Raw genomic sequence first — 22,570 nt, forward strand, 5'->3', positions numbered from 1 at the left:
CCAGTCTCAGACACTAGCTGAAGATGCTGTACACAGGAATAAATCTGACACAAATGCAGGATATGTGGTTGGAGAATTATGTTACTTTGTTAAAAAAAAAAAAGTCTGAGAGCTTAGGTTGGGTAGTGGTCTGTGGGGATTCATTATTATCATGGTCTAATTACTTGTTAAATAAGTGGTTAAGATTTATTTGGGGGGGGAAAGTCCTTGGCAGAGGTCACGAAGTCCTCACTGAGAAGGCGGTACTGGAGCAGACTCGAAGGAGAGGGAATAGGCATGTGGGCATTTGGAGAAAGAGCATCCCAGGGAGAAGAGTAGCAAGTGCAAAGACCCTGAGGCAGGAATGTGCTGATGTGTTTATGGGACAATGTGGAGGCCTGGACCAGAGTGCAGGGACAGGGTTAGAAGAATTGTTGCATGTCACGAAGGTCCTTAGCGAGATTTTTACCAAATTATTAGACCCAGAGGGGGATTATACAGCCTAGTGCACAACCACACGCTCCAGGAAAAGGTGTACATGAGAACCACAGCCACGTGGGGCACAACAGACCATAGGGACACAGGTGCAACACGCCCCCCCCTCCTCGGCAGAGAACAGCATAGCCCACCACCCTACAATCATGGTGTCCCCAGGTTCTCTGGCCCAGTGACAGACAGTCCCACAGACTCTAAAAGGAATAATCCAACCGCATGAATATACAAACAACTCTCTAATCACCACTTAACCCACTATCTTTCACCCCATCGCAGACTTTGCCCATCACAGGCTGACTCAGCCCTAACCCACAGCTCAACATTACTGAAAGCAGCCTTAGCTGGGGACAGATAATGTTTCTTAGGTACAAGTGTGTGTGTGTGTGCCTCGGCTCTGCCTATGGAGGCGGCAACTGGTGACCCACCACCCTCCCCATCATGTGCATCGCAGACGTCAGGAACCGAAGTTCACTAGTTTCACTGCCTTGTGACTGGGCCTCCGAGGAACTGCATCCAGATTCTGGCCTCTGGTGTTCTTAGCCTCACACCAAATAAGGACACAGACACTTGGAAACACTTCGCTACACACGCAGCCACGGCTTGCTACAGTCACAGAGATGCTCGCACACAGCTCCTCCTCAGGCCAGAAGGCCCCGGCCAGCCAGACTCGCACCGGGGGCTCCTCAAGGAGTTCCCTACTCTTGGTCTCTCCAGATCCCATAGTGGCTCTGAGTGCCACAGATGTGCAGCTAGATATGTAAGTCACAAACGACGGCCACCCGGAAGACAGCTGCAGTTGAGTACACGCTCCCACACCCGGAGATGGCTAAAGTAAACAGTAGAGTCAACCACACAGGCGCAGGTGGTTTTACACATGTGTTCACACAGCCATGGCGGGCAAGACTGTAAGGACACAGCCCTCACACCGCAAACGGGGCATGCATACTGGTGTCCCGCACCTACTTGCACTAACTGCACCCAGCCACACCAGGACGCACACTTTCGCACCTACAGTATACACACACACACACATCCCTCTGGCACGCCCCCCCACACACGTTCGCACCTGCAGTACACACACACACCAGCCACACAACGTCGGGCACGCCCCCCCCCCAGGCTGGCCCCGCAGTTGCACACTCGGCCCGGGTACGCCAGGCGCGCACACGTGCCGCGAGTACACGCTCCCCCGCTCGCCCGCGCACTAGCACCGACTCTCACACCCCCGCGTTTCCCGTCCCCGCTTGTTTTTCTGGAAACTCTGCTCTCCGTTCCCCTCCCCCTAGGCCGGAAGTGCCCGCCGTATTTTTAGCCGCTCGGGTTTCCGCCCCTTTCCTCCTCGCTCGGCCCGCCCAGGAGCTATCCCCCCCACCCCGCCGCCGCACCCCGCGGGGGACCCCGGCCATCCCCTTCCCCACCGTCATTCCAGAGGGGATTCCCGGCCGCCACAGGGGCCACGGATTTTCCCGCTGGCTACGTGGGGAGCGGGGAGGAGTCCTGCCCTGAACTTCCTCCCGGGCCGGGCGTCTGGGGCCTGGACGGGGTGGGCAGGGGGATGGGAGCTAGGCTCCTAGACGGGACTGGGGAGAGGCTGGGGGCTCGGACTTGGACTAGAGAGAGAGAAAGGGGGTTGGGCGCCCGGACTTGGGGATCTGACGTAGGAGAGACTGGAGGCTCGGTCTCCTGGATCTGAGCAGAGAAGTGGTTTGGAGACCCGGACCCGTCGATATGAGCAAGAAGGGGCCAGGGCCCGGGGTCCCACCCGTCTGCGTTTCGGTGGAGGGTCGGCCCTTCCCCGCGCAAAGCTCCCTGTCCAACCTCTTCGAGCGTCGCCCAATCCCAAGCGTCCTGGCTCTGGGGCCGATGACTAAGCAGATAGGACAGGGGAGGGGGTCAGCCTGACTCAGGGATGGGAAATGCTCCCAGTCTCTAGGGAATCGAAACTCCCCCAGCATCGCAGCCGGAGCCAAGCCAGACGCCGGAGACCCCGGGGTGTCCCCCCACCTCCGGTTTTCCCGCCGCCTCAGTCCTACTAGCGGCACAAGGATTTGGAACCCAGCCAGGAGGCGGGTACCATGCACCTCCCTTTTCCCTTTTTTCCCCCGTTGTCCTCGAGGCTGTTGTTTACAGGCGACACAAGCCCTGGTTACAGGAGAGAAACCCGGGCGTCCGGGTCGAGCCTCCTCGTCACGGCTTCCAGGAAGCACCCCCTCCCCCGCCCCTTGCGAATGAGTCACGGTCGAGCGGGAGGCTGCAACCGTGCCAAAGCCGCCCGCAGCCGCCCAGCTCACGGGATTGGCCGGGAAGGCCCCTCAGCCCCAGAAAGCGCCGCACCAGGGATTCCCCTGAGTTCTGTCCGACGAGGCAACTCGGTGTGCCTGGTGGATTCTTCCCACCTCAATACGAGCCCGCGGTCGCAGCTTGCATAAACAAACTTTCCACCTTTGTAACTGCACTCCGTGGCAATGATTTCTACCCCCGAGTTTTCACTCAGGACAGCCAGCTCACCAAGATCCCCTTAAAAGTAAACTTTCTTCCCAGGTCCCTGTAACAGAGTGTCACTCAGGGCACCCCCCCTTGACAATAACAGACTTGCCAACGTGGGGAGCCACCCTGGCAAGTTAAGAGTTCTCTCAAGGCTCACCCCTTTAAAAGACACCCATGCGACCATTAGTTGGGGGCATGACCCATTTCTTCCACCTCCAAACGACTTTCCATCAAGGCAACCCTCCACCACAATAAGACTTCCCCCTTTCCAATCTTGAGTTTTCTCAGAGGGCCAACTCTTAGTAAGAGGCACTAGCACAGTAACTTGGCCTTTCTGTGCCTGGGCTTCCGGGTGTGTAAAATGGGCATAATACGTCCGAGAGTTAACGTATGTAAAGCACTTTCAAAGAACAGTGCTTAGCCCAGAGCAAACGATCCGAGGGCCGTTCACTATCTGCGTGAGGAGAGGCTCCTTTCCTGCCTCGCAGGTATCCGGGACACCCCGTCCCCTGCCCCGCGAGTCCCCCCGCGAGTCGGGGAAGGGCGATAGCGATCAAAGTTCTCCGGATCCGGGTTGTTTGGGGGTGAGACCGGGCCAGGCAGGCAGCGCTCAGAATTCTCCACCTGGCCTGTTAGTCTCCCCTCCGTGCGGCTCCTGGGTATTTCTTTTTGGGGGTGTTTGCCCCCCCCCCCCGCCCACTTTCTGTTTATGTGACGGTCCTTCTCGCTTCCCGCTTCGGGTTTGTCTCTCGGAAACTCTAACATGTCCTTTCTGTCTCCCAACTTCTCCTCTCCCTGCCCTGTCTCACCCTCCGTGTCTACATCTCCCTGCGTGTGTCTCTCTCGCCACCTCTGTCTCTCTGTGTGTTTTTCTCTTTGGGTCTCTCCATTTCTGTCTCTTTCTCTCTCCGCCCCCGTCCGCCTCTCCGGCGCACGCCCTCTTGGCCTCTGCCCGTGTCAATTCCCCCGGGAGCCCTGCCCCCCACCAAGGCGCAGTTCGACTCTCCGCGCCTCGGTCTCCAGCCCTGAAAATTGGGCCGACACCACCACCACCCTCCCCACCCTGGACACTCCCCGCTGGGTCGGGGCCGCCCGCGGGCCAGGCTCGGGTTCGTCTTGGCCGGGGGCCGGGGGGCCGGGCGGGCCTTGCTGGGGGCGCGCGTCCGGGAAGCGCCCCTCCTGGCTCCACCCACCCCCGTGGCCACGCCTCTTTCCACCGCCTCTATAAAAATACCGCTCCGCCAGCCAACCGCAGCCTGACTTCAGCGCTCCCACTTTTGGCCGAATCCTCAGCCCATCGGCCGTTCGCGCCGCCATGGATCTCTCCGCCATCTACGAGGTGAGCCTCCGCCGACCGACATCCCTGGAGCCCTCTGGCCTGACTCCCTTCTTAAACTAGGGCTCGCTAGCGCCGAAAAGTCCGGGACCGGGACCTCCGGCTCCCTTCTCAAACTGCAGCTCGGGAGAGTCGCACACTCTGGCCCGGGGTTCCTGCTTCCCTTCTCAGACCAGTGCGCGTCTCGGGAGGTGCAGACGGAGCTCGCGACTTTCGGGTCTCCACCGCAACACTGGTGGGGTGGCCTTGGAGATAGGAAGTTGGAGGACTTTTTTCAGACCCGGGCTGTCTGGAGGCGGAAATGGCCCCACACCTGGCTTACCCCCTAGTAGTTGCTCAGGGCGCGGTTTTGCGCGGAGGCGTTTCTGGGGTTGGAGTCTCCGGGTAAGGGGAAGCCGACTTCTGTCTCTCCACCCCTTGACCCAGCGAGGAACTGTGGGAACTCTAAAACCGAAGAGATCCCGATTCCGGGGTTAAGTTTGTCTGCTTCTCCGGTTGTGAAACTGGAGAACCCCATGCGCGGGGTCAGATCCCGAGGGGCCCAGAGGCTCGAAACTGGGAGGACAGTGGTGTTGCCTGACTCTGGGGTTCTCCTCTTGATCCAGTCAGGGATCAAGTCAGGGGAGCTGGGGTGCCTGGATCCCTCGGGATAGGCTGCTGTCGCAAGGAAGCTCAGAACGTCCCAATCGAGATCCCTGCGATCCGACACCCATATTTTAATGTGCGCAGGTGGGGCTCAGGCCGGGAGCCCACAAACCGGACTGGCAAGCTCTTAGGTGCCCTGCAGCTGTGGTGGGGCGTCACCCAGCATTTTCGGTGTCTTAACCAATCCCTGTTCCCACAGAGCCTCGTGTCGATGAGCCCTGACCTGCTATCTGACCACGGAGAGACCGAGTCCAGCCCAAGCTGGGCCTCCTCGGGACTCTGGAGCCTCAGCTCATCCGACAACAACCCGGCTGGGGTGGGTGCCCGCCTGCCTGGCCGCTCCACCAGCCTGGTGGAGGGTCGAAGCTGTGGCTGGGTGCCACCACCCCCGGGTTTCGCCCCCCTGGCTCCCCGCCCGGGCCCTGAACTGACGCCCTCACCCACCTCACCTACTGCAACCCCCACCACCTCATCCCGGTACAAGACTGAGCTCTGTCGGACCTTCTCGGAGAGCGGGCGCTGCCGCTATGGGGCCAAGTGCCAGTTTGCCCATGGTCTGGGGGAGCTGCGTCAGGCCAGCCGCCACCCCAAGTACAAGACCGAACTCTGCCACAAGTTCTACCTCCAGGGCCGCTGCCCCTACGGCTCCCGCTGCCACTTCATCCACAACCTCAATGAAGATCTGGCTGCCCCGGGCCACCCCCCTGTGCTGCGCCAAAGCATCAGCTTCTCAGGCCTGCCCTCCGGCCGCCGGACATCACCGCCACCGGCAGGCCTGGCAGGCCCTTCCCTGTCCTCCTGCTCCTTCTCTCCCTCCAGCTCCCCACCACCACCACCTGGGGACCTTCCACTTTCACCCTCTGCCTTCTCTGCTGCCCCTGGGACCCCAGTGGCCCGAAGGGACCCCACCCCAGCCTGTTGCCCCTCCTGTCGAAGGGCTACCACTAGTAGCGTCTGGGGACCCTTGGGTGGCCTGGCTCGGAGCCCCTCTGCACACTCCCTGGGATCTGATCCTGATGAATATGCCAGCAGTGGCAGCAGCCTGGGGGGATCCGACTCACCTGTCTTCGAGGCTGGGGTTTTTGGGCCCCCCCAGCCGCCTGCAGCTGCAGCCCCCCGGCGACTTCCCATCTTCAACCGTATTTCGGTGTCTGAGTGACAGGTGCCCCACCCGGTACAGATCAGCTGGATCTCAAGGGGGCCATTTCTCTTCTGCTGGGGGTTCCGGGGAACCGGGGGACTCAATCACATAGCCTTCCCCCACCTTCCGAAGTGCATTAACCCACTCCCCTGACCCCATGCTGGGGCAGGTCCCCAGTGTGCAAGCTCTGTGTTCATGGTGTTGGGGGAAGGAGTGTTTTCTGGGGTCTTGTAAAAAAAAAAAAATGTAGCAGATTTGAGGAAGGCAGTGAGCTCTCTACCCACCCCTCCCTTTCCCAATGCTGTGAATAGTAGGCTCCCACTGCCCCCTTCCAATTTCTCCTAGACCCTGAGGTTCCGGTGCCTGGTGGTGACTGGAGCCTCCCCCTGAGGGGGAATCCTGGTGCTCAAATTTCCCTCCAAAAGCAAGTAGCCAAAGCCATTGCCAAACACCCCCACCCCACCCATTGGGCCCCTTATTTATGACGACTTTATTTATTCTATTAGATTTTATAGTATTTATATATATGGGTCGTCTGCTTCCCTTGTATTTTTCTTCCTCCTTTTTGTAATATTGGAAACGATGGAATAATTATTGTTATAAGTATACTATAATATATTAAGTAATATATTGTTGAAAGTTTATTTTTGTGGTTTTTGGAATTTTTAAATAAAAGGAATCTGTGTGTAAACTGGAATCCCGGGTTTTCCGCGGTCTAGAAGCAGTGAAGAGCGGGGAGGGTGACGTGGGCTCTCAGAAGCGGGATAGGTGCGGGAGACCGATCGCTCTCCAAAGCCCCCGCGCAGACCGAGCCGCCCGCGGCGCTTACCTGGCAGGAAGTGACGTCACCCGGCCCGGCAGTTCACCTGAGAGGGTGGGGCCCAGGTGAGGTCACCCTAGGAACTCGGAGAGCCAGTTCCCGGAGCGTGGGGGCGCGGGCGCTCCCGTCCAGCCGAGCTCATTGACCCAGCTCGCGGCCGGGCGCGGGCGGGGACAGCATGTTTCCGTCCCCACGGGGCCGAGGGAGGAGGGAGGGGCGGAGCGGAGAGGACGGAATGTGCCGGGGCACGAGCCCAGGACAGACGGGGGCGGCGCGGCGGGTGGGGGAGGGGGCACCCCTAAAGTCGGGGCGTCCCGGGGTCCTACCACCCGGCGTTCCAGGACGTGAAAGCCCGGGGGACTCGGGCTTTTGGAACCCCGGGGGAGGCGGCTTGAAAGCCTGATTCCAGAATCTGCGAGGTAGTCTCGGCGACTTAGAATTCTAGCTCCTCGGTGTCTCCGAAAACTTAACAGGGGCAGCAAAACGCAGCATTCTGGCTTTCCGGGCCCCCAGAACCTCGGAACTGCAGTCTTGGCCCGTCGGGACTCGAGAAGTCCGGCATTGCGGGATCTCGGCCTTTGGGGGTCTTGGAAGCTAGAGGGCTCGCGCCCCAAGGAGGGGCCGGGGTGGGGGTCGGGCCCGCTAGGCCCGACTGTGGGTCGGGACCGCGTCGGGCGGGGCCCCGGGTACTGCGGCGTCCTCGGACCATACAAGGCAACAGGCGGCGGGAACCACCCTGGGGCGGGGGAGCCGGCCGCCCTGCGCCCGGAAGCCGCCCCGCGTCAGCGCTGGCGCCCCGCCCCCCTTCCGCCGCCTCCTCCGCCCCCCCTGCCCCTTTCCCCCCCTTCTTTTTCTCTCCCCCACTTCCCCTCTCCTCTCCCCACCCTCCCCCCTGCCAGTTCCTCCTCCCCTCCCCGCCTGCGCCGGTCTTCCCCTCGCCCTCTCCAACTCTTCCCCTCCCCCAGTAGTCCTCTCCCTTTCCCCTTTTTAACATGTTCCCCTTTCAGCCCCCACCACCCTGTCCCTTACCCCCTCCTCTCTTTTCTTCAGTTCCCCTCTTCCTCTCCCTTCTCCTCCCCCTTCCTCCCCTCTCCACCCTTTTCCTCCCGGCCTCTCACTCACTCACTGTCTCCTCGGTTCCACCTCTCCTCCCCACCACTCTGCTCCCTCTTGCTGGTGTTCACCCTCTCCAACCCCTTCCCCTCCTCTGCATTCTCCCCTCGCTTCCTCCTGCCTCCTTGCCCTCTCTTCTTTGGCTCTCTCTCCTTGCCCACTGGCAGGTCCTGACCATTGATCTCCTCTTCCCGGAAACTGCCCTTCCTCCCCTCATTTTTGGGAAAGGTTTCAGATCCCCAGACGTAGGGGAAAGGGTTGGAGTAAAAGAAACACGGAGACCCAAAGACATTGGGGAGGCAGAAAGCAAGAACATGCCATGCAGAGACATTTACAGACACTGAAAGAACAAGAAACTGACATCTCTGGTCCTTCCCTTAGCAAGAAGAGATTTTCCTGCCCCTTCTAAGAACAAAAACCTCATTTGAGAAAATGACCCCTACCCCCAGCTATCAGTGCCAAACACCGGGGAGCTCCCTTGACTCCTCTTTGTCAAACCCACACCCCAGCCCACTAGCAATTCTGTCTGATTCACCTTCTCCATAGATCTACCTGCCTCCTGCGGCTGCCACCCTGGTCTTACCCAGCACCATCTTCCATCTGAACCTTCCTAACACCCCCCCTTCCTGGTTTTACTGGCTCAGGACCTACACTCAGTCTCTCCCCACTCCCCAACAAGACAACCACAGGGAACCTGTCCTAACACTTGAGTCGGTAAGATCACATAAAAGGCAAAGTCCTAAGTCCTCACCAGCTTACATGGCCTGGCTCTTTGGCCACTATTGCTCTAGTCACACTGGCTTTCTGGCTGCTCACCAATATACCTGACCTGCTGCTTCAGCCCCAGGGCCTTTGCACTGGCTTCTACCTCTGCCTGGAATATTCCCCCAGGTATCCCCATGGCTTGCTCCCCTCCTTTAGGTCTCTGCTCAGATGCCTCCTCAGTGAAATGATATTTGACTACTATTATTACAACCCACACTGAAGCTCTGTCACCCTCATCCTCCCAACTCTACTCTCTCGGTGACATTCACCACTACCAGGCATATAAGATGTAGTTTTCATGCTTATAGAAACCTGCCTCTCCCACTAGCGTGTCAAATCCTCAGGGGCCGGGACTTTGTCTTGTCTTCGCTGTATCACTCATTCCTAAACCCTGAACAGGGGTCAGTCACATAGTGCTGTTTAGCATTTGTTGAAAAAAACAAATCAATTCAGAAAAAGGGAGGAAAAGAGAGAGTAAAAAACCCCAAAACACTGGAGAAAAAAACGATTAACTGTGATGTGATTGATGTTAATTTATAGTAATCATTTCACAATTTATACATATATCGAACCACGTTGTATGTCTTGGACTAATACAGTGTTATATGGCAATTATAGCTGGAAAAAAGTCCAACACAGGAAGATGGAAAAAGAGGCAGTGCCATACAGTTTGCGGAGGACACGACACATCTAAGAAGTCTTTTTTTTTTTCTTTTTTTTTTTTTTTTTTTTTAAAGATTTTATTTATTTATTTGTCAGAGAGAGAGAGGGAGAGCGAGCGAGCACAGGCAGACAGAATGGCAGGCAGAGGCAGAGGGAGAAGCAGGCTCCCGGATGAGCAAGGAGCCCGATGTGGGACTCGATCCCAGGACGCTGGGATCATGACCCGAGCCGAAGGCAGCTGCTCAACCAGCTGAGCCACCCAGGCGTCCCAAAGAAGTCTTAAACTGAGATTTGCAACCCAAGTAAAAGCTCAAGCGTTTAAGAGGCGATACCACCCTCTGGCGGCCGGGATGAAAACGGCACCTCCCCGCGACACAACACTTTCCCGGGAGGTAGTCAGAGTTCCAGGAGTTCCAACCCGAAAACTCCGAATATCGAAACGTTCATTCCTCTAAGTGGGGATGTAGATGTTTTGGTTGATTTATAAGATGTATAAATTCGTAAAAAGAGGTTAAGAGGAAAAAGATGCTCCAGGTGAGGATCGAACTCACAACCTCGGCATCGCTCCGCTCGCACTGTCGTATAAGTACCGCGCGCTAACCGATTGCGCCACTGGAGCTCCGGCCGCACCCTCGCGTCGCGAGGTCCTTCAGTTGTTCTTGGCCACGTGACCTAGCTGGACAGCTCCGCCTTTTGCTGCATATGCAAATAAGAATCTTTTGGTTGACCAATGGGAGAGAGTGCGCTTCCAGTTCCGGATTCTCACGCCCCGAAGGCCCTTGCTGTAAAAGGGAAAAGTCTCAGAGACGTTAGGAATGTGGAGGCGTAGCCTGCCCGGGACTCGCCTTCTCATGAATATTCAGATACGAGGGAGGGGGCTTAACCCTTTAAAGGCTGCCTGGCCGGAAGGCAGCCCCTCCCCCCCGCGGGCGGGAACAGGATATGAGCCCGGGCCGCTGGGAGGGGGAGGGGAAGGCCCCGGCGACCGCCCCCCGCCTCACAGCTGGGACCGGACTCTCCCGCTACAGATGTCGCACCGCCGCCGCCAAAGCCCAGCGGTACTCATCCCAGAGCCTTGAGGGGTCCAAAGTCGTGGACGCTGGAGTAGGGAGTCTGCACCGCACCCTGAGAGACCCCAAAGCGCAGGCTAAAGGAACCCAAATATCCAGGTGCCCAGCGCCCCCTCCTGGAGGAGCCGGGAGTCCGGGACATCACTCCGCGGGATCCTGGAGGCCGAGCTTCCTGCACCCCCGTTTAAAGAAGTTAGGATCCCAGACCGGTGATTACCCCCAAGGGTTCCCAGATATTCGAGCCCAGATATCCGAACTTGGCATACGGACTCCTGGCGCCCCAGCCAGTTTGGGGCTGAAACGCCCACCACTTCAAGGGGACCCAGGAATTTGGGACTCCCCTGCACTCCCGCCTGGAGATGGTTTAATATCTGCTCCAAGAGTTAGGGGAACTCAGGAATCTGGTCACCCCACGGCCCTATCTAGAAGACTCAGGAATTTGGGTCTCCAGCGCCCCATCTGAGACCCAAGTGTCGGGACTCCCAGCATCCCTCATTTAGAGGACCAAGAAATTTGGACTGCTACATCCCTTTTTCCGAGAGACTCCGGATTGTGGTTCACGGAGCCTGAGAACCCGAAGTTCAAGCCCCTGACTTGCAGAGACCTAGGAGTCCGGCCTTGCGCCTCCCCGAGGACCGTACTAGGGTAGAATAAGAATCGAGCAACCTCGGTTCTGGGCTGGAGACTCCCTGGGAGGTGAGGGAGGGAGGCAAGGGGCCCCGACGGGCTGGGGGAGGGGGCGGCGCCGCAGCCACTGAACAATGAGGGGGCGTGCCGGCGGGGGGCGAGCGGAGGCGCCGGCGGGAGTTTGGGTCTGGAGGGGTGTGGGAAGGCGCTGGGGACCCGGCGCGGCGGTGGGGACAGTAAGCGGATCGCGGAGGGACTGGCTGGGGGGTTGAGGGGAGGTGTGTTGAGGGTTCAGGGCCAGCGCCCCAACTCGCAGCCCTGGGCGGGGGAGGGAGCCGTCTGCAGGACCCTGGCATCCGGTCCCCCAGCCTCCTCCGCCCTCCCCTGGGACCCCGCGGCCTCCCGCCCACGGCTTTTCCCAGCCCTGCCCCTCGCCCTCGGCTCCAGCCAAACGTTCCCAGGATCCCTGAGCCTCCAGCCCCAGACCAGACCAGACTCCCAGCTTCAGTCTTCTTTGTCTCAACCTTTCCATCTTTTTCTCTGTGTTATCGCCCCTTGTGCCCCTGTTTCTATCACCGTGCTTCTGTCTGCCTCCTTAGTTACTCTTAGGGGGTCCCTCCTGGGTTTAGACCGGGTTCCCAGTTCTCTGGCCTAATCTGTGAGTGTGGCCAGTGGGGGGAGGCCGATGGGGTCCTGATATCCAAGAAGGGGATCTCTCTGCAGCAGCCGCTGAGCCACTCAGCCATGCCGGAGGGAGCCCGTGGACCAAGCCTGTCCAAACCCAGCCCTAGCCTTGGACGTGGCCCCACAGGTGAAGTGTGTGACTGCACAGCTGTGTGTGAGAGCCAGACAGGTGAGCGTGCAAGGGAGGGTGGGGTCTGCTGGGCATTGGGTCCTTTAGTCCAGGCACTGTGAGGGCCTCTATGGCTGGCCTTGGTGCTGCGCAGTGCTGGCAACACAAGTGATCAAGACAATCCCAGCCCTGCCTACACAGAGCTCCAGGTCGCCTAGGACAAATGGAACCATCCCCAGATGCTGACAGTCCAGAGGGGGAAACCTGTGGTAGAATGGTCAGGGCTGGGACAGAGTTGTGGGGAGTGGTGGAAAAGCCCCATCCCCTCACTGTGGGAGCCCAGTCCCGGACGGCTGCATGGAGGAGGGGACATCTAAACAGAATTGAAAGATGAGGAGGAATGAGTTGGAAAAAGCAAGGAAGAGTATTCCATGCTGAGGGGACAGTGTGTGCAGAGGCAAGAGGGGCTGGTTTTTCTTGAGTAACTGCAAGTAGGCAAATAGGACTGGAGTCTGGGGTGTGAGAAGTGGTATGGTTATGGGAAGAGAGCAGAATGGAAAGGTCTCGAATGGCCACGTTGCATAGGGCCCTGTGGATCTGAGGAGTTTGGACTTTATCCCGAGGATGTGAAGGACGCGAGCACTTGGAGTGACAGAGTCAAATGAGCAGATTAATAAAGATCTTCCAGGCTGACACATGGAGGTGGATTAGAAGAGTGGAAGCCGAAGCCCAGAGGAGACCCTGATGGGAGAGGACTGGCCAGGACTGGGGCAGCTCAATGGGGAGAGGAGACCGGAGCCCTGGGGAAAGATAGTGATGTGGTATGGATGATTGTAGGGCTGAGAGCACTCACTCAGGTGGGGACACCCCCTGATCTCCTGCTCCACACCCCCAGCAGGCCCTGCAACCCCTGCCATGGCCTCCCCCCGAGGTTCTGGGAGCTCCACATCCCTGAGCACGGTGGGCTCTGAGGGGGACCCGGCTCCAGGGCCCACCCCAGTCTGCTCAGTGTCCAGGCCAGAGCCCCTTCCAGGGCCCCCCATCCGCCTGCATCTGTCACCCGTGGGAACCCCGGGTTCAGCCAAACCCTCGAGGCTGGAGCGAGTGGTGCGAGAGATCGTGGAGACAGAGCGGGCCTACGTCCGGGACCTTCGTAGCATCGTGGAGGTGAGGCCAGTCGGCACCTGAGCACAGTGGGAACCCAGGCCAGCCCTCTGCACCCATAACCCCAGTCATCCCTGCAGGACTACCTGGCCCCTCTGCTGGATGGTGGGGTCCTAGGGCTGAGCGCGGAGCAGGTGGGCATGCTATTTGCCAACATCGAGGACATCTACGAGTTCAGCAGGTCAGAGGCGGGAGGGATGGGCAGGGGTACCAGCGGGTAGGGTCAGGGATGATGGGCTGTATCCTAACCCAGACCTTGGAGCCCCATAATGCCTTGTCCAGGCTGGTACCTGGGGTGTGGTGACTTGGGGCAGGGATCATGGGGAGCAAGGAACCAGAGTGATGGAGGGTGAGGTAGATGGGAGCTTGAGGACCCCGAGGAGGCCTAAATCCTGGGATGTGTCTCAGTGCTGTGTCAGATGTGGGATCACGATGAATCCAGGGCTCACGTGGGGCCCGAAGATCATGCCAGTGTGAGCATTCGTGCAACCGTCTCAGCCTGGGAACCCCCTCGGCCCCAGATAGACCAGATGGTTGGCCAGGACCCAGGAAGGAGGATGCTGGGGTCCAAGGATCCTGACCCCTCTGAGTGTCTTCATGAGATCTGAGAATGATTGCAGGAGATCTGAGAAGGCATGCCAAGATCTCAGGATCGCAACAGGATCTTAAGCTCATCGCAGCCCTGAGGGTCATGACACCCCTCTCCCTGGGTCATATCACAAGATCCCCACCCCCACCCCAGGCTCATGCCCGCTGTGACAATGTTTCGAGCGGAGGAATAGGATGCTGTCCATGGACAAAGTCTGAGCAGCTTGCCGTGTCCCAGCAAGAAGACTTCCTTTGGGTGTGGTGACCCCTTGAGAGACCCTGGCCGCTGCCAAGGCCCCAGCCTCTTGGAGTCCTCCCACAGGGGGGTTCGGGGATGGGGCAGCCCCTCACCGCCCTCTCTCCCTCACAGTGAGCTCCTGGAGGACCTGGAGGGCAGCAGCAGCGCGGGGGGCATTGCTGAGTGCTTTGTGCAGAGGGTGAGTCAGGGTGAGGGCGCTCAGTCTGGGATGGGGCCTGGGGCAGGGCGGGGGGCGGAGGGAGCAGGCCTGGGCTAGGTGGGAGGGAGGCCTTCAGGATTTAGGACCTTGGGTCTCCCTGACTCTTGTGTCACCTGCAGAGTGAGGATTTTGACATCTACACGTTGTACTGCATGAACTACCCGAGGTGAGGGGTGAGGAGCTCCTGCCGGGCCCCAGGCCTTGCCCCCTGAGTTGCTGTGTCATCCGGCCTCCCTCCACCTCGACCCATCCAGCTCCAACCCCTACCAGACCAGGACAGTAACTGACCTCTCCCTAAGCTGCCCTTGACCGCCCCCAGCCCCTGCTGCCAGCCCCTGCAACCCTGGCCATTCCCCACCCCCTCCCAGCCCCCCCAACCCGGGGCTGCCAGCCCCCCCCCACCCTGACCTGTGCTGTGCCCCCAGCTCCCTAGCCCTGCTCCGGGAGCTGTCGCTGTCCCCACCCGCAGCCCTGTGGTTGCAGGAGCGCCAGGCCCAGCTCCGCCACTCACTGCCTCTGCAGAGCTTCCTGCTGAAACCTGTTCAGCGGATCCTCAAGTACCATTTGTTGCTGCAGGTGGGCTGTGGCCCCAGGGGGCTGCCCAGGGATGGCAAGGGCAAGGCCCTGTCTGGTGACCCCCTGGTGGGACATCTGGAGGGTGGACCCAGGACAAGTCCCTAGAAGCTGGGACAGCAGTTGGGGCAGGGGCTTGTGGCTGGTGGGGACTGGCGCCAGCTGATCCCACTTTCTATCTCTGCCTGTGTCTCTCTGTCCCTCACTGGGTCGCCACCTCTGCCCCTACCTTTCTGTCTCTCTCCCTTTTTGTCGTTATCATTCTCTCTCATCTCTTTTCCCTTCCTGGGTGCCTGGGGACTGCCTGGCAGGAACTAGGCAAGCACTGGGCGGAGGGCCCAGGCGCCGGGGGCCGTGAGATGGTGGAAGAGGCCATCGTGTCCATGACCGCGGTCGCCTGGTACATCAATGACATGAAACGGAAGCAGGAGCATGCGGCGCGCCTCCAGGTGAGCCCCGGAGGATGGAGGCCGGGGCGGGGGGGGGGTGCCGGGGCTGCTGGATGGGGGCAGCGGGCAGGAGGGCCTCTGATGGGGGTGATCGGCCTCCAAGCGCTGACTGGGACAGCACAGCCCTGTGGCTGATGACCCCGTCTCGTTGTGTGTGCACTTCCTGTCTCGGTGCGTGTGCACTTCGGTGCCTTTTGCACCTGATGGGGTCCCAGCAGGAAGTGCAACGGCGGCTGGGCGGCTGGACTGGCCCGGAGCTCAGCGCTTTCGGGGAGCTGGTGCTGGAGGGCGCATTCCGAGGTGGCGGAGGGGGTGGCCCCCGACTTCGAGGGGGCGAGCGGCTGCTTTTTCTATTCTCACGGATGCTGCTCGTGGCCAAGCGGAGGGGCCCGGAGTACACCTACAAGGGCCATATCTTCGTGAGTTCAGGGTTGTGGGTGAGGCCAGAATGTCCCCAGCAAGGTTTATCACCTATACCTATAGCTGGGTACCTACAGGGAGGGCTGGTGGTGGGGTCTGCAAAGGAGGGACCACCCAGGTTAAAAGGGCCACGTTTTCTTGAGTCCGAGGATGGGGGTGAGGTTTAATGAGGGGCAAGGCCAGCAGAATGCCGGTGAGGGCCTGGGGAGCGGGGGGCCTGGATTTGAGCTTGCTGCCCCTTTCTGTCCCCCCCCATCTAGTGCTGCAACCTGAGTGTGAGCGAGAGTCCTCGAGACCCTCTAGGGTTCAAGGTGTCCGATCTGACCATTCCCAAACACAGGCACCTTCTCCAGGTGGGTTCAAGGTGGGGCTGGGTGGTCAGGGCTCCCCTCCGCCTCTAGACCTTACACCTGGCTCCCAACTCCGCCCCGTCCCACCCCCAGGCCAAGAACCAAGAAGAGAAGAGGCTGTGGATTCACTGTCTCCAGCGTCTCTTCTTTGAGAACCACCCTGCCTCCATCCCTGCCAAGGTACAGCTCCTGCTATGTCCGTGGGCCTTGAGCGAGCTGGAGGACCTACCCCCACCATAGCTCTGCAAAACCTTGAGGGCAGGGGGACTCTCTTAGACCATGACCCATAAATTGCAGAGTTAGGCTGCCTGGGTTTAAAGCCCAGCTTCACCATGTCTCTGCTGTGTGACTTTGGGCAAGTAGGGCAACCTCTCTGATCCCTGTTTCCTCACCTGGCGGAATCAGCATCAACCCCACAGAGTTGGGGGGATTACTAACAATCACAAGTCATGTGAGGTGCCTCATGCATACAGCACCCATGAACAGGACTGTGACTGGGGCGCTCAGAGACAGGCACTCTGCCACACAACTCCCACCCTTGTCTCTTTCAGGCCAAACAAGTTCTCCTTGAAAACAGCCTGCACTGTGAGTTGGGGCCTTGGGATTATGTGGGAGTAGAGGCATGACTCCTGAGGAAAAGTCAATTATCAGGTTCCAAATTTCTCCCCACAGGTGCTCCTAAAAGTAAGCCTATCCCAGAGCCCCTGACACCCCCACTTGGGTCTCCCCGACCTCGAGATGCTAGAAGTTTCACCCCTGGACGAAGGAACACAGGTAAAGATGGAACCCTGAGCTCCCCCTCAACTTCTCCCCCAGGAACTGTACCCCCAGCCTTCCTCTCCTTCGGGAGCCTGGAGCTGGGCCCCTCATGGGCTTCTAATCTCCCTGTCCCCCAGCTCCATCTCCAGGACCCTCTGCTACCCGCCGTGGCCGCAGACAGTCTGGTGAGTGTCCTCCACCTAAAAGTTGACTAGAGAATGCGGTGGGAACTGGGCCCCTGACATCACTGTGTTCTCTCCCCAGAGCCAGTAAAGGAGCCGTACGTTATGTTTCCACCAAATGGTAAGTGACTGCCCCAGCCCCATCTTTCTGTCTCTTTCCAGGGGATGTCCCATGGGCATGGGTGCGGGGTGACGGGCAGCTCATCAGCTGTAAGGAATGACCTTGTTCCCACATCTCATTCTTTTCTCTTTATCATCTCTCCATCCCCAGCTAAGCCTAGACTCAAGGTAAGAAACACCCTAGGACAGGGTCTGAGGACCCGTACTCCTGGGCCTGGGAGAAAGGGATGGGGCCTTCCACTCCAGCCCTCCATCCTCTCTCCTTGCTCGCAGCATGCTGGCAGTGAGGGGGAGCTCTACCCCCCCTTAGAGCCTCAGCCACCAGTTCCAACTTCCGGACCCCCTGAGGACCTGGAGGACACTGGACCCCCCACGCTGGAGCCCTCTGGGACCTCCATCACTGAAGAGATTCTGGAACTGTTGAACCAAAGAGGCCTCCGGGATCCAGGGGTGAGCTGGTCATCACATCATGGTGTCCTTGGGGCTCTCAGCTGGGAGGGGAACAGCCCCAGGGGGCCAGAGGGCCCAGCCTGCCCTGACATCTTTGGCCTCTTCCCCAGTGCCCACTGCCGCCATCCCCCCACGACATTCCCAAGTTTCCTGGAGATTCCCAGGTGCCAGGCGACAGTGAAACCCTCACATTCCAAGCCCTGCCCGGCCGGGACTCTTCAGAAGAGGAGGAGGAGGAGGAGCTAGAGATGGACGAACGGGGGCCTTCCCCGCTCCATGTCCTGGAAGGGCTCGAAAGTTCCAGCGCGGCTGAAACTCCCGACGTTTCCGGCCTTAGCAAAAGTCCAGACGCACCCGGCCTCCCTGAAATTCCCGGCCTGTCTGAAATTCCCAAGATTCCCCACCTTCCCAGCCTCTCTGACATTTCCAGTGTTTTTGAAATGCCCCACCTTCCAGCCATACCTAATGTCCCGGACATTCCTAGTCTCGCCAGCGCTCCAGCCCTTCCCTGTGACTCATGGCTCCAGGGACCTCTGCAAGGGCCCGATGAGGCTGTAGCCACCAGGAGAGAACTGTTCCCCGGAGGCAACTCAGCAAAACTGGGGGAACCCTCCTCAGGTGGCAGGGCAGGGCAGGAGGAGCCCGAAGAAGGGGAACCGTTCCCAGACTTCCAGCCCCAGGATGTCCCCCAAGATCAGGGATTCCCAGATGAGCTGGAATTCCGCTCTTGTTCAGAAATCCGCAGCGCCTGGCGGGCCCTGGAGCAGGGGCAGCTGGCCCGGCCAGGTTTCCCGGAGCCACTGCTAATCCTGGAAGATTCGGATCTGGGCGGAGGCAGCGGAAGCGGGAAGACAGGAGCCCCGAGTTCGGAGAGGGCAGCTTCCCGGGTGCGAGAGTTAGCCCGGCTCTACAGCGAGCGGATCCAGCAGATGCAGCGGGCCGAGACCCGGGCATCGGCCAACGCCCCCCGCCGCCGGCCTCGTGCTCTGGCCCAGCCCCAGTTGTCCCCCGGCCTGCCCCAAGAGCATGCTGAGCCAGGTGAGGTCCAGGTGTGTGGTTGGCAGAGATGGCCCCCATGGAGACCTCAGTCCTGACTCCGTTCTTTCTGTGCACACAGGGCCTCTGCCTGCCTTTGGACACGTGCTGGTGTGTGAACTGGCCTTCCCGCTGACCTGTGCCCAGGAGTCTGTCCCTCTGGGTCCTGCCACTCGGGTTCAAGCTGCTACACCTTTGTCTAAGCAGGGAGGCTGCCTGGTTGGCCGGGGTCTCTGTGTTTCCAGTTTGCCTGAGCAAGACCATCTTGGCATCCAGGTGCCAGCTGCTAGCTGTCTGCCTGAGCAAGGAGGCCCCCAGAACACACAGAGCACGGCTACGGCCACCACAGCCTTGCCCCCGCAGGAAGACCCCCCAGATGTGCAGGTCCCGGCTACAGCTCTGCCTGACCCAGGAGGCCACCTGGAAGTCCAGCGTCCAGCTACCACTCCTCTGCCTCAGCATAGAGGCCATATGGACACCCAAGTTCCAACCAGCCTGGCCCTGCCTGGGCAAAGATGCTGTTCTGATGTCACAGTTTTAGCCACTGCCACTGTGCCCAAGCAAGAAGGTCCTCTATGTAGCCAGAGCCCGAGCAATACCCCGTTAACCAGACAAGGAGGTCCCAGGGATGTTCCATTTCCGGCTGGTGTTGGCGACCAAGCTGTCAACGCCTCGCTTACGCATGGAAGCAGCCTGGACCGTCTGATCCCAGGCAATGCTGCACTGCCCTCTCAACATGACCTCCCAGACATTCCGGGTCTGAGTGCTTCACCTTTAGCTGCCTGGGAAGGCCCCCTGAGCCATGAGATCCCAGCCAGCGCTGTGCCGTCTTTGCCCCGAGACCCCTCAGACATTCAGCTTCTGGGCACCTCATCCTTGCCTGCACACGAACGCTGCCTAGACCATCAGCTCCCAGCCAGCACCGCACTGTCTTTGCCCCAGAACTCGAATGTTCCCGCTGCTGCACCTCTGCTCCAGCGACCAGGCCTCCCGGACACCCAGGGTCCATCTGCTGCACCTTTGCTTCAGGAACAAAGCTTCACAGACCTTCAGATCCAAAAACGTTCACCATTGTTGGAGCAGAGGAGCCTCCCCGACGTCCGTGGTCCGGCCCTGACACTCCTGCCTGAGCAGAGAGGCTCTCGGGACTCTCAGGGCCTGTTTTCCACCCCGGCTCAGACCAACATGGTTCTGTCCAAACCAGGACACTACTTGGCCTCTCCTGTCACCAGGTCAGAGTCTTCAGAGTTGACCCCGCCCCATAGCCCCCCTCCTCCGACCCGGCAGCTCCTGGGCCCCAACACAGCTGCCCTCTCAAGGTACCTGGCAGCCTCATACATCAGCCAGAGCCTGGCTCGGCGGCAAGGGTCTGGGGGAGAAGCCCCCTCGGCCTCCCGGGGTCCCTGGTCCTCCTCTGCCCCCGCATCGCGGGCCCCTTCACCCCCACCCCAGCCCCAGCCCCCGCCACCCCCAGCCCGGAGGCTCAGCTATGCCACCACAGTCAACATCCAGGTTGGGGGCGGCGGGCGGCTCCGGCCAGCCAAGGCCCAGGTCAGGTTGAACCACCCTGCTCTCTTGGCCCCCACCCAGGAATCTGTGGGCCTTCGCAGGGCCCAGGGAGCTCCTGATGCCCCTTTCCACATGTGAGCCCAGATATCGGGCCTCTTGAAAAGCAAGGACTTCAGCCGGATGCCACAGACCCTCAGAACTTCACCCAGAAGTCCAGACACTGAGCACAGGTCTAGAAATTGCTGCAGCTTTCCAACTTCTGGGAGCTGCTTTGGCGAATGGTCCTTTTTACTTACCTTGACTAACTCAGCAGGGATGGGGAAGGGGAGGTCATTAATATTTTGTTAATATTATGAAGTTATGTATATTTTCCCATTCTGGAGGCAGTGGGCGGATGACAAGACAATGAATGCGAAGGTCTGACACAGCATGAATCAGTGGTTCTGAAAACAGGAGGCATTTCAAACTTGTTGGAGAATTACTGACGACCACCCATTGGTTTGGTGTTTGTGTTTAGATGGTTTATGAACTGCTTGATGCCATCCAGGAAAACCCAGTTAAGCAGCGTGGTTCCAGGTCGACTTAGAAGTTTACCCAGTTCATGTCTGCTAGTATCTCTCTGTTCAGCCATCTCTATGTCTATCCACCGGCTGGCTGTCCCATCTCCTCCCCAACTCCGTGTCCCATCTTCCAATCCATATGCCATGATTTAGTCAACTCTGCCCTATTCATCTGTCATCCTACCCCCTTTCTCATACACATTCCTCCATTATCCCACCTGTCCATATTGTCCAACAGGCCCTCTCCATTCATCCCTCTGTTCCTCTGTATTTCCCCCTTTACCCATCCCTGCATCTCATTCAACCATCTAATCCATCAGTGCCATCACGTTACATTCCCTATCATTCATCCATCCCTCTTTAATCAGGTTCTTCTGAGTCTTGGCACTACAAAATCTCAGAGATTCTACTATACTAACACCAGAGTGAACTGGGTTTGGGATTCTGCAAAGTCCGTTCCACATCTGATTTCTCACCCCCCAACACATGAATGTTCTAATTCTTGTGCCCACCTACACACATTGGATCTTTTTACCCCCTCACTTTAGTTTGGGACCTCTCAAGTCCCCCCACCCCTAAGAGAAATTCAGGTCAGAGACAAAGGCTTTTATGTTAGAATCATTCTGCCCCCTCCCAGCAGTGTTATGCTGGGCAAGCAGCGTAACTGAAGCAGTTTCTTTGGTAATACTAGCTTCATTCATTGAATGCTAAACCCTCTTGTACTTAGCACCTTGTTTTATTTCATTTTCCCTGGAATTCACTGAGGTACAAAGCTGAGTTCAAATCCTGACTTTTCTAGTTGGTGTACAACCTCTGAGTCTGGTTTTCTCAACTGGGCCAGCCGAGAAACTAGAGCAGTACCTGCCTTGTAAGATCATGGTAAATTCACTTCCTGCGGCACTGTTCGACTACCAGAGAGATCCCCCAGGGTCCAGGATCCAGTTCCATCCCATGGAGTCAGAACCTCCAGGGTGGGAGCCTAGGAATCTGAAGTTTGAACAATTAACGGAAAGAAAAAAAAAAGTGGCGATTTATTGAGTACTAACTGCATAGCAACGGCATTAGTCGCTTTATGCGAACTCATTCACTTCGAATCCTCTCAGTGTCCCTAAAAGACACGTGAGGATGGTTTCTGATCCTCAAGAGATGAGGAAACAGAATAGAGAGTAAGGGGGTCTGCCCTGTCACATAGGAGGCAGAGGCAGAGCTGGAACTCAGATCCACACAGCCTAGCTTGAGTCCATACTGTTAAGTGTCTATCTTGTGCCCGACCAGATAAAAGGAACCACTTCCCTCTGGGATAAGGCTTACAGCCTGGTGCCTGAAGGGCCCTAAGTGATCCTTAGCTGAGTAAGGCAGCAGAAACAAGACCTGGCTCAGTAAATGTGAGCTGCTGGCTCCTAGTCACCAGACAGCTACTGGCCTATATGGCAGGGCTAGGGCTGAGCTGGCCTCCTCAGCCTGGGCCCAGCAGCTGCCCTCCCCTCCTCCGCCTCCAGCTGCACATTCCCAGCTGAAGGAAAGTTCTCAGCCTGGCCTGGGCTCCCAGTGGCGCCGGAATTCCCGGTATTTGAGGAGGCGGCTGGGAGAGAAAGGGGCAGTCTACTCCAAAGCCTCAAGTGGGGAAGGAAGGCGAGCCCCCTGCCTTTCCAGATGCAAGATGCATCCCAGCTGTGCCTCTGGCAGGGAGCCAAGAGCCTCGGAAGGGGGTCTCTGAACCCTGGAGGAAAACCATGGACACCAGGCTTGCTTTGGCCCCTCATGTTCCCCACCCCTGGACTCCAGGACTCCTGACACCTGCCAGGCTCCTAGCTTTCCCCTCCACAGTCCGAGCTGACAGCGCGTTGGGATACACTCCTTGCTGGTCCACTAGTCTGCCCACTGTTAGGTCAGCCTAGCTGTCCTTAGAGCCACAGTTCTATCAGGCTCAAAAGTGGGAGGGTAGTGCCCTGCTGCCCTCTTTGGGACATTCAAGTTAATGCCAGCCAAACCATTAACCCATTAACATCTCCCATGAAG

General features: G+C 58.6%; 2 protein-coding genes and 1 non-coding gene across 8 annotated transcripts; 2 read left to right on the forward strand and 1 right to left on the reverse strand.

Annotated features, from left to right (window-relative positions):
* Positions 1–4,161: 4,161 nt before the first annotated feature.
* LOC111161492 (ZFP36 ring finger protein) lies at positions 4,162–6,328 on the forward strand. Its single transcript, XM_022525188.1, has 2 exons — positions 4,162–4,300; positions 5,142–6,328. Exons 1-2 carry the CDS (start codon positions 4,277–4,279, stop codon positions 6,099–6,101), a joined length of 984 nt encoding a protein of 327 aa, XP_022380896.1. The 5' UTR covers positions 4,162–4,276; the 3' UTR covers positions 6,102–6,328.
* A 3,642-nt stretch (positions 6,329–9,970) lies between these two features.
* TRNAI-UAU lies at positions 9,971–10,063 on the reverse strand. Its single transcript is given in 2 exon segments — positions 9,971–10,006; positions 10,026–10,063. It is a non-coding gene; the product is annotated as a tRNA-Ile (tRNA).
* Positions 10,064–10,470: 407 nt separating this feature from the next.
* On the forward strand, positions 10,471–20,484 carry LOC111161475 (pleckstrin homology and RhoGEF domain containing G2). Of its 6 annotated transcripts, none has more exons than XM_022525158.1 (19): positions 10,472–11,210; positions 11,865–11,994; positions 12,830–13,101; positions 13,179–13,279; positions 14,057–14,123; positions 14,264–14,310; positions 14,570–14,720; positions 15,029–15,166; positions 15,385–15,585; positions 15,847–15,939; positions 16,030–16,116; positions 16,488–16,521; positions 16,609–16,710; positions 16,833–16,880; positions 16,960–16,998; positions 17,149–17,165; positions 17,271–17,447; positions 17,558–18,485; positions 18,565–20,484. In XM_022525158.1, the coding sequence occupies exons 2-19, from the start codon at positions 11,886–11,888 to the stop codon at positions 20,127–20,129; spliced, it is 4,176 nt and encodes a 1,391-aa protein (XP_022380866.1). In that variant the 5' UTR covers positions 10,472–11,210; positions 11,865–11,885; the 3' UTR covers positions 20,130–20,484. The 6 variants fall into 6 exon arrangements, with proteins under 6 accessions (XP_022380863.1, XP_022380864.1, XP_022380865.1 ...); XM_022525159.1 differs by having other exon boundaries at positions 10,473–11,210; positions 12,833–13,101; XM_022525160.1 differs by having other exon boundaries at positions 10,473–11,210; positions 11,865–11,952; positions 12,833–13,101.
* The last annotated feature ends 2,086 nt before the right edge of the window (positions 20,485–22,570 follow it).

This window comes from Enhydra lutris, unplaced genomic scaffold, assembly GCF_002288905.1.
Source record: "Enhydra lutris kenyoni isolate GAN:26980312 unplaced genomic scaffold, ASM228890v2 scaffoldscaffold85, whole genome shotgun sequence".
Lineage (NCBI taxonomy): Eukaryota > Metazoa > Chordata > Mammalia > Carnivora > Mustelidae > Enhydra > Enhydra lutris.

Coding starts and splice junctions, on each gene's coding strand:
- LOC111161492 (XM_022525188.1), top strand. CDS start 4,277: ATGGATCTCTCCGCCATCTACGAG. Junction 4,301..5,141: donor ATCTCTCCGCCATCTACGAG/GTGAGCCTCCGC, acceptor CTGTTCCCACAG/AGCCTCGTGTCGATGAGCCC.
- LOC111161475 (XM_022525155.1), top strand. CDS start 11,886: ATGCCGGAGGGAGCCCGTGGACCAAGCCTGTCCAAACCCAGCCCTAGC. Junction 13,102..13,178: donor ACCTTCGTAGCATCGTGGAG/GTGAGGCCAGTC, acceptor TCATCCCTGCAG/GACTACCTGGCCCCTCTGCT. Junction 16,881..16,959: donor CCGTGGCCGCAGACAGTCTG/GTGAGTGTCCTC, acceptor TTCTCTCCCCAG/AGCCAGTAAAGGAGCCGTAC.